Raw genomic sequence first — 11,518 nt, 5'->3', positions numbered from 1 at the left:
ATCACGATTTAAATACAGTATTTACTTTTAATATTACCGATATGTCATCGAAAAGAAAACGTGTTGTATTATCATTAAAAGACAAATTAAAGTATTTGTTTCGATTATCCGGATTTTTCCTTATCCGGACTACCTTCATCCCCAATTAGTCCGGATAATCGAGGTTCTACTGTATTAAAAAATAATTTTTTTTTAAACTTTTATTAAAATTTATATACAGTATATCATATTTTCAATTAGAGTTTTTATAATTGCAAATTACTGAAAACAAAATTAGAATGTTATAAAAATTAAAATATTAAATATTTTCTTAATTTAAAAATTTTAAATTTCTCTCAATTAAAATGAAATTTCACATATAAATTCCTTTTCATTTGATTATGTTTTGTATATATTATTCATATGAATAGTTCAGTATTTATTTGCAAATTTAAATAATTATGTATAGAAATTTTTATTTATTTATTTAGTCAATTTTAAGATATTCATTTTGTAGACTTAATTTTCAATTAGTTATGATGATGATAATAAATATAGTATTCTAGTTATAACATTAATTATCTATAGTAATATTTATACAACATTAAAATATTGTTTTTGATTTCTTAAGTGATATAATTATAAAAAATTAAAATACATGAAACTGATTTAAAGCTATTAGTGGTTTTATATATATAATTTCATATGTTAAGATCAAATCTAATAAATAGTTTTTTTTACCATGTCACGTATTTTTGGATCAGCACCAGCTTGTATTAGAATTTTATAAATATTAATACTTTCTTTTCTTGATGCAGCTGTTGCATAATGTAGAGCTGTTCTTCCATCCTGACAAAATTTGAACCAAATCAATCAATTATATCATATAATATTTATGTAGAATGATATTTCAATTATTGTATGATTTTTATCATTAAGATTTTAATTTCCTTAAACTGTTTACCAATTTAAGAATTAATTTAAGTTTTATTAAATATAGTAAGGTTAATTGAATATCCTTATTTATAATTTTAGAAAGATGGTTTTGAGAATCATCTCATAGTAAGTAAACTAAAAATTAATTGCAAGTAGCTTTGCCCTTTTTTATTGCATTAAAGAAAGTACTTACAGTTAATGTTTTGTTTTCTTCTTTTCTTTGAGATTATATTACATTGTATATATTACATTAGAGCATTGATTATCCAAATCAATTGAGGACTGGGGTAGTTCGGAAAATCGATTTTTCAGATAACCGATTATGTACAAAAAAATATATTAACCTATCCCATGTTGAAATTTGTTCAAATCCTGGCATGTCCTTAAGTACCTTCTCATGGTTGCACCAGTGCTGCCAGTTAAAATATGCACACCAACAAAAATAATATTGGAGTAGCCCAAGACATAGCCAAAGATTTCAGCGCCACAGCACTAGCGGAAATTTAAATTTGCTGACTGAAAAGCTTTTGGTTAATTGACGTTTCAGTTTATCAACATTCGGACAATTGATGCTCTACAATATATACAAAAGAACACACCATAGGAGATTATGAGGAGAAGCTTGTAGGCAAAGCATCAGGGCCAAGTGTACAATTTTATTTAAATAAAACTCACAACATCTGCATATTGTGTATTAAAAAGAAGTTTCTATTTTCACAACATATCAGTTAATTACAGAACTGTGCAGCTGGACCTAAATTAGTTGAAAGTGATTCAACCACACATTAATTATTCTGTACAATTAATTTCCATTTGGCAGTATTAAATGATGCATCTCATATAATCATTACACTGTACACTTGCTCCAGATGCTTTGCCCACAAGCTTCTGTTCATAATCTCCTATGGTGTGTTCTTTTGGAAAACTATATATATAAGAATAGCACAAAAGTCAGCCCCCTACCTCTAAGTAGTAAGGGGTAGTGGTATGATATTTTGAAGCCACATTAAGGGTCTAGAAGAGCTGCATGTGGCTCATGAGCCATAATTTGACCACCATGGCTATATTGTCATTATATTTAGATAATTGAATCCCCAAATTTATAAACATTTGTTTTATTTTTTGTTAAACTTTTTGCCATTTGCATTTTTATGATATAATAATAAAGAAATCCAATATATAAAACAAGGAGTAATAATATTTATGAATATTGTAAAACTAAAAGGCTTTGCCACCTCTATAATTTAAAAGTCTGATAAACAAATTAAACAAGTCCAACCACTAGTATGGTAAGGAGTCATATCATTTTTATTTTGATAAAATATTTTTCAAGCATTAGATTAAAAATTGCAATAATTCTAACATATTGTTCCATTATTAGCTTATCAATGGTTATACTTGTTTAACTTTTACTATGGAGTCAATAGAAGATGAAACTAGAATGCCAATAAGCTAAAGAAAAAAACAACTTCACAAATTCAAAATTATTTACATAATACTCATTTTGTGCTAATTTTTTTGGCAGTTTCAATGGGTTGACTATGGGAAGAACAAAAACTCTGGCTTAAGTGGTATCTATGAGAAAAGGACTGTTTTGAAATGTTACTTCATCAACTAATTGGAACTATTTTGTTGTTACAAACTCACTTTTATAGTTTATTGGAAGTTTTTTAATTTAAAAAAACATATCTTTTAATTAAAAATTTTTTATTGTACAGTACCTTGTCTGTGATATTGATAATTTCAGGAAAATTATCAGTTAAAAATTTCACAATTTTAGTGTGACCAAGAATAACTGCTTTATGAAGACTTGTCATTCCAAAATTATCCTTAGCTGGAACTAATTCTTCGTTATCTAATTGAGTTCTTAGTTCTGTCAAATCATCACGTGAAACTGCATTATGTATTGCACTAATTCTGTCCATCATCAGTGGTAACGAATGAGTAATATATTCTTGTACTATTTTATTTCCTGAATTCTCTCGACATATCATTTCTCCATGACCATCTATAACTGCTTGTTTTAATTTATCTAAATCTTCCTCACTCATCCATTTTCGAATATTTGCAGATGTTATTTCTAAACCTGATATGAAAGCAAAAATATTATATTAAAACACTTAATGTAAACAAAACTAAATATAAAAATAATTTATTTAATGCGTAATACTAACATTTCATTATGAATTATTACTGTATTAAACTAACTTAAAATTTGAAATTTATGTAGCACATTATGCTGAGTTTGAACTAATTGTATGTTTTGATTATCATTCTATTTTTTTGTTTGAATTTTTTTATTACTTATACGTGAGGCATTTAATCTGAAAAAAAAAATGAAATATTTCCAAAGTGAAGTATTGCAGATAAAAATGTTTAAAATAAAATATGTTTGTTTTGAAGGCAGAAAGGTGATAGATTTATTTAAAAAACTATTAATTCTTAAATACTTCCAAGAATGCTTTTGCCTCACACCAGGGCCATAACAATTGCTCCCGCAGACCCTGCATGCGGAAGTCCAGCACTTTTTGGGTCCCACAACTGGAAGACATTTTTGTTTGTTACACTCAAATAACTCAAACTTAAGTATGTTTATTGCATGGAATTAAATTGGTTACACACAAATGTAGGAACAAAAAACTAACAAACAATACAGAACAACAATTTAGAGTGATTCATGACATAGAAAAGACTGACCACTAATTCTCACCTCCCTTCCCAACATATGATTGGAATGTCATAGTAGGAATATGGCATTTCAACCCAGTAAAATAAACTGACAACTTTATGACAATTTTGACCACAGTAGAACAAATAACAAACCATCTGCACAAACTTAATACACAAATTCTAACATTGTAACATATATTCAATACAGGTATACCTCACCTTATGTTGGTAATTGGTTTCAGGAGAGGCAAAATGACGTAAGTTGAATTTACTTGTCACTAGGCTAAACCACAAATAACCATTCCCAGTTCTGTATTTTATTTATAAATGCATTTTTAATAATATACAGATAACCCCCGTATAACACAGGAGTTACGTTCCAAAAAATTGCCATGTTATGCAAATCCGTGTTATACGAAACAAAGAACTAGTGCGGAAAGGGAGTTAGGTTCCAAAAATTAAAAAACATGCTGTTAAATCCTTATTTAAATTGGATTTATTATTCATTTTTTTCATAGGTAAAATACTTATTAATTATTTAAATTAAGTAAATATTTTATCAGAGGATTATTCATCCTATATGATGATCTCAGCATGAGCATCATCAACTGGTAACAGTTTTTGGGTGCATTCGTTAATAGCGGTTGCTCTGCAATGGGAGTGCATTGCTGTTTGTAGGCATTTAGGAACAATGGTGAAAGAAAGATGGCGGCGTCCGCACTATCGTTAGTATTGTGATGGAGGAATCTATAATTCTAAAATGAGCTTTTAGAGGCAAAAGAAGGGTCCCAATTGTAAAATTTAACCATTAAATGGATTATTTGTTGAAAGAGCATTCAAAATAGCCATGAAAACAATTAGAATGCTCGTATGGAGTTACGCGGAGGTATAAAAGAACGCACCCTTTATTACATTTCATGTTGTATGAGGGTTTTACCCAATTCCTGAACTGTGTTAGAGTGAACCCGTACTATAAAAGCACCGTGTTATAAAGGGATGTTCCCAATTCTTGAACCATGTTAGAGTGAATCCGTGCTATAGAGTGCTGTGTTATACAGGGGTTACCTGTATTGTTAATAAGAATTTATTTTAAACTTATAAACAAATTACTTTTTTCTGTACTATATTAAAAACTAAAATTTATCTAAATTTATGAATTCATGTACTGTACATACAGTACATACTTGTAAATGTACATGTTTACAATTTGGCGATGTTTACAGTACATCGTGGACTCTTTATTTGTGAATGTGGTTTGCTCTAAGACATTATAAAATAAGATAATTTTGTAAAGTTAAATAACAAATACAGTTATTAAAATTATCTTGCGACAATAGAAAATAAACTAATTTATATTAAATTTACCAATATCGAGTGGCGCTGATAACGACACCAAACGGTAGATATTGGAACTATCTTGGAAAACACCAATATTGAGCGCTTAAAGGCCACTAAATAAGACAACAACACAGTCACAGATGTTTTCATCTGTGACTGTGTTGTCGTCTTATTTAGTGATGATTATATTAACATTTACTGTAAATGTACATATCTTAATATGATTTTATGTGCTTTAACACTTTTCTAGTGATATTACGACTTCAATATTTGTGGCAGATGGACGTAAAGTTGAATAAAATGACTTGACTTAAACTTGACTTTTATTTTTCCATATATTTTTTCGTCAAATGACATATAATCGAGAACAACGTAACTCAAGGTATACCTGTACTAAAATAGTCTAACACTGCCCTGAATAAAAGATGATTGGTCAACTAGCAGAAAAGCAATTTTAATTAAAAACTTTTAGTTAATTTCTTGTAGAATGTATAAATATATGAAAATGCACAAATAATTATTTTGAATATAAATATTATTTTCAATTACAATTTGTATCTGATGGTACAAGATTTTCAAAATTAAATGAATGATTGATAACTCATCCAAGTGGTCAGCACATTGAACACAACCTGCTGGGTTTTGAGCATTTACTTGGTAACAAAAGCAAAGTGCTTGTCTGAATGTGAATTTAAATTTGAAGAATTTCAAACTATCGTTTATTTTGAATTGTGTAAATTGAAATAAACTATTGCTGGAACAAAGTGAAAGTTACTGAAAAGTTTCCTGCATTCTAGAAGAACAAGTGGTATTGATAAGTTTTGTATAAGAATATTTTTACTTTCTGATGCCAGAGAACTTGACATTTTTATTTATTTTATGAGTCCTACTGAAATAGTTTTTAGAAGAGAACACTGAGAGAAAAGGACAATAAAATAAAATACAAAACTAAACTGATTTTTCAAATAGATGACAGCTAAAAAAAACTTGATTTTGACAATGCAAGAGCCAGATGAATGTGAACAAAACAGTACAGAAGAAATTACAGACAATTTAGAAAGAGTGAGTACATCTACAGCTCATCATTTAGAAAATAGAAACAATGAAAGGCCTACAGCAGTAAGTACAGTAGACCCCCTATAAAACGGGTTCCTATAATTATGATTCCTATAAGACAGCAAAAAAATTGCGACGGTATCCTTAAAAAACGGTAAAAAAAACTCCTATAATTATGTAAAACGTCATCAGGCAGCCGAACTACTTTCTGCGCCGTCAAGCGTCACGCTACGGAGAGATTACTATCGTCTGTACAGTATTATATATAAATTATATATAAATTAGGTACTGTACATATAATTATATATTAATTATATATAAATTAGGTATTGTATATATAATTATATATTAACTTAATTTATTGTAACTTTATTATAATTATATATATATTTTCCGCCGCCTGGCGCCACGCTACGGAGAGTTTAGGTGAACTATCGTCTGTACAGTATGTAAATTAGGTACCATAAGTCTAATACAGCACTGTAATTTTATACATTTCTTATTCAACGGGATTAAAATTATTTCTATTAATGATGTCTCCAAAGTTCAATGAAGCTTTCGCAGAAAAATAACATCAGAAATTGCAGCCGTAGTTTGCTGAGCTGTTCCGCGACAAAAACAAGCTTGAGCAATGGCGATGTCGAATGGTGCACACTCGGTAAGTAATCCTACAATTTTTTGTTTATAGTGTAGTTTATATGGATTATTTCCAAAAAATATATACGTATTTTGGAAATGTTGAGTCGGATTAGTCTAGAATCGATTAATTTTATGGAAGAAAACCTTTCAAATAGCCGTAGTCCGTAAACGTGACATGTGATTGGAAGGACTCGTAAGAAATCGGATTCCTAAAGAATGGAACGTATCTACTGTCTTATAGGGGAGTCGACTGTACAGCACATTTATGTTATCTTCTGATCATGCATTGTACCCAATTGATATTACTGATGAAAATATACAAAAATAAACTTTAAATCTAGGATCATGCAGACCAAAAGGTCCTTTTTTTCATAAACTCCAATATCAAATGTTCTTTGTCTGTTAAATATTGTTTGTTTAAAACTGTTGGGAACAGTATTTAATTTAGTAAGCAAAAACCAGAGAGAACTCAAGGGGGTACTGTCAGCAACTGGTGCCACAGTTGAAAAGATGAGAAGGTGTACATGAAAGCAGAGCTAAGTCTCCTTGTATTATTTTTATGATAACTGACAAGTTTGTTAGAGTAATTAAACTGAAAGTGTCTCTACTTGTAAGAAACATGGCATAACATTAACAAAAACAAAAATGGGACAAGAAATAGAAAGAAAATGGCACTGTTATTCTCCCAAACTAACTGTCACATACTGTGAGCCATATTTGTTTTTTGCAGATAGAAATAATTAAAATTATAAACATAGTTGGGTACATCAGCTAGTTAAAAATAAACAAAAGTAAAACAAAATTATATTTATTAATATATATATAAATGGGCCCCATTAAAAATGATTTCAGGTTGCATATTTGTGTCTGAATATGTTAAAGTTGTCTTGAGATTTGCTCCTGGATCTGCAACAAGTGAAAGGGGCTCTCTAAAACATTTTGTGGGGCTTTGCAGTTTTCTGTTACAGGCCTGCTTCTCACTGTCAGATTCTATAACTGTACAAAAATAATAAATATTATACAAATGAACTGGGTTATTTTCAGATTATAAGAATACATTTTTATTTACTTGGACAGACTATTTAATTCATAAAAACAGGTTTAGAAATATTGTATATGGCAATGATGTATTATAATTAAATCCTATATTACATTGATCTCAGAAGGTATTATTCACAAGGGGAACCCAGGAGGTTGTCATCACAATTTCAACGAAATTTTGTGGATGTATAGTATTTACTTGCACTTAGACTCTGTCAAAGCTGCAGGACTCATTATTTAGGTGTTCTTGAGAAAATCACAATTAAAGTTTTTCTAGAATTATTAATACCTATGTAGAAGTGCCATTCACGTGTTCGTGGCGTAATTAGTTAAGGTGTTGCGTGAAGAGCATTAATATGTGGGTTTGGATCCCACATGAGAAATTTTTTTTTACATTTATAATTTAATCTTGTTATTAAATTGTTATGTTTTTAAAGTCATCAAAAATTTATTTATTTTTTGATCATTCCATATTTAGAAAATACATATAACATTATAATCACATTTTATATTGTTTAATGTAATGTACGTTCTTATATTATACATATCAATACATTTCGTATGTAAGGCCTAATCTAATTAGGAAAGAAAATTATATGAAGATTATACTTTCTGTCTGGACAGTACAGTTTTATTGGAGAAGTAAGGGTGCCGCTAGAGTTAATCAGGTGAATCCCTTTGATGTAGAAAGGGAAGCAACCAAAGTTGACAGCTAAGATTCTCTCTTCTCACCAGTGATCCCAATAATGAACAGTATAAATAAAACCATTAAGCATGCTATACAAATTTTTATAGAAGATGTTTTTGCTTATACTGTATTTAGTTTGTGAGATTTGGATATTCCTATAGTATCTTTGCGCTCTAGTGCACTTTAGCTATCCCTCCTGAAAACTGATAGAGAATAGCCAATCATGAAGATGCTATTAAAATTCTTAAAATTATATATACTCTAATTCACAACCAGTTGGGTGCACCAGTTTTTTGTGACATGTTAAAATATGCATTGTTTGCATCTCAAATAACACGCAAAAGAAATATTTTCAAAAACATTAATGAAGTTTGTTTTTCACCCTCTATTATTAATACAAAATGTAAAGATTGTATGAAGAAATAGCAATGATTATTTGTGCATGGTGCACTGAAGCATTATGTTTTAACTGTTTTTATGATAGATACCACCCAAAATGTTGTCATATTCTTGTGAAACAATAATTATAACTATTTATTACATGAATATATTTTTTGTGCCAAAACTTTAAATTGTTGAAAAATAATTTTTGAATTTCTGATATTTTATAAAGAATAATAAATTTAAAATTCAATACTTAAAAATAGCATAAAAATTGTAAATTTAATAATAAGATAAAATTTTTGTTTACATTTATAATTTAATCTCATACAGGATTCAAACCTGCATATTAACACTCATGCAATTCCTTAACTAATCACACCACACCATAAACACGTGAATGGCACTTCTGCATAGATATTAATAGTTCTAGAAAAACTTTAATTGTGATTTTTTCAAGAATGCTTGAATAGTGGGTCAGTGGGTCCTGTGGCTTTGGTAGAGTTTAAGTACGAGTAAATACTATTGTATATCCACAAAATTTTGTCAAAATTGGTATTGACAACCTCCTGGGTTCCCCTTGTCAGTAGCAAAATATTCTTATGCTATTATTATTTGTTATTTTTGTCTAGTTGTAAATTCTGACAAAGAGAATGAAAGTATTTCCAAAGTACTTAATAAATATTCTTGTTCTAAACAAATAAGATTGAATATATAGTCTCCCAAAAATAATTCTACCATTTTAAGTTATTGCAGTTATGTTAATTATTATATGAGAATGTCATAATGAACATTAAAATGTTGGAAAACTGTCCTAGTTCCACATTTGTCTATTACAATTTCTCAATGCATGCACTTTGTGTCACATGGCATATGTCCAACCGATATTCAAATTCTTCCTATACTCACTATGGGACTGACGAAGACTGAATATTAATGTTGAAAACATTTGTTATTTCAATTAAATAATTTTACTGGATATTCAAAGCTTTTTGTGAGTCATTGATACATTTTTCCAGTATCCTTACAAGAAGGTATTTAACCTTTTCTCAAGGTATGGTATATCCATTGTCACTTCTCACATGGCAACCACAATTCTACAGCTCCTACAGACTACTCACATTGCACAATGACAAATAATTCTGACTTTGCAAACTGCAGAATGCAAAATGCCTTCTCTGTTATGGAATCACTATTTTCATTTATGGCACTTCCTAGAGGTAGTATACATGATGATGTTGGAATACAGATAGGAGATGAAAATTGAATAGTTACTCTGTTGATTGGTGTCGCATACTTCTTAGTTAGTGGATCATGTTGCATACTACTTAGTTAATAATTAACATAATTACAGTAATTTGAAATGGTAGTATTCATTTTGGAAGAATCTATATTATTAAGCTGGTCATTAATTTTCTGTTTTTACAAATAAAATTTAACAATGTAACAATGGCGTAGTGAACATAACTGGTGCCCGGGGCACGACACTTTATTGGCACCTTTCAGAAACACATATAGTTTGTCTTGGAGACCATTTGGGTGCCCTTCTGCGAGTGGCACCCGGTGCATGATACACCACCCTCTTGCACCCCCTCGCTACACTACTGCAATGTAATTTAACATATATAAAATTTGAGACTAAAGATAATGATTACATTTTAATTTAAAATCTTACGTTGTAGTTTTAATGGAGGCAAAGGTGGTAATGATTTAATTAAACTTTCTGTTTTGGTATCAAACACATTACTTGGAGTATGTTGCCTGTCTTCATCCTGAAAACAAAATTGAAACAATTAAAATACATGAAATAATTTTGCCTGCTTGGAATTGCATTATGACAATTATTGTTTGTTTGCACATGGAATATTAATCAGGAGAAACTGAATTCCTGAAATTCATTTATTGTGAATGATAGAAATAAAGATGAAAATTTAAAAAAAACCAAACAAAGGCAAATGTTGGAATGGATTAATGTTCCATATATATACAAATACATGAAATAACTTGACTTAACTTTGTTACTAACTCATATCTGCATTTTTTGCACTGATGTTTAGTGTAAAATATCCTGCTATGGTATGTTTGATGCATTCTTTTTCTCTTTGGCTATTGTCATTTGTAAAAGACACTTTTCTGTAGATTTTTGTATTCATCCTTCAATAATATTTTTAAGTTGGTGTATTATCAGAGAATATTGTAAGAACTTTTACTTCAAAATGGTGGTGATTGATTATTTTGATCTCATTTCCTCTGATGATTTCAAAAGTTCAATTATCTCTTTATTGGTTTTCAGTCTTTATTGCAATTTTGTTTTTAATCATAAGAATTTTTTGCAACATTTTAGGTATATATTCTTTGATGATTATCATTCTTCTCTCTTATCTGCATTTTCTACCAAAAGATTTATTTTAACTGTATTTTTTAATAAAATTTTTAACTCTCGAATTTCAAAAATAGTTATGTTAATTACTATGTCTTTTTGTAATAACTTGTATCAGTATGTAACTCATAATAGTGTATACCTCACAGAAAATTGCTAACATGAAAATAAAACCTTGCATAACCTGCACTACTATGTACTCACACCAATGGAAGTAGTCATTGCTCCATAGGCACAAGTTTGTAATTGCAATTTAAATTCAGCACATAACTCACAACCGCTTTAAAATGTATTTCAAATAGGCCTACAGATACCATATTTTTGTGCATACAACTCATGAGTTAACTATAGAAAATATATATTACAGTATATTTTCTATTTAAAATAAATTTTTAATTTTTGCATAAAAC

At 29.2% G+C, this 11,518-nt stretch overlaps 1 protein-coding gene across 1 annotated transcript in view; it reads right to left on the bottom strand.

Annotated features, from left to right (window-relative positions):
• LOC111631109 (GATA zinc finger domain-containing protein 14-like) overlaps positions 1 to 10,902 on the bottom strand; it is a 50,801-nt gene extending 39,899 nt beyond the window's left edge. Inside the window, exons 1-3 of the mRNA XM_023375307.1 lie at positions 10,404 to 10,902; positions 2,637 to 3,001; positions 721 to 828 (exon numbers count right to left, since the gene is read on the bottom strand). Of these exons, the coding sequence (XP_023231075.1) occupies positions 721 to 828; positions 2,637 to 2,966 (438 nt within the window). The 5' untranslated portion in view covers positions 2,967 to 3,001; positions 10,404 to 10,902. The remainder of the gene's footprint in view (positions 1 to 720; positions 829 to 2,636; positions 3,002 to 10,403) is intronic.
• Between the last annotated feature and the right edge of the window lie 616 nt (positions 10,903 to 11,518).

The sequence above is a fragment of the Centruroides sculpturatus genome, unplaced genomic scaffold (genome assembly GCF_000671375.1).
Source record: "Centruroides sculpturatus isolate CEXI.00-Female unplaced genomic scaffold, Cexi_2.0 scaffold550, whole genome shotgun sequence".
NCBI lineage: Eukaryota > Metazoa > Arthropoda > Arachnida > Scorpiones > Buthidae > Centruroides > Centruroides sculpturatus.
This window is presented reverse-complemented; position numbering and strand designations above follow the sequence as displayed.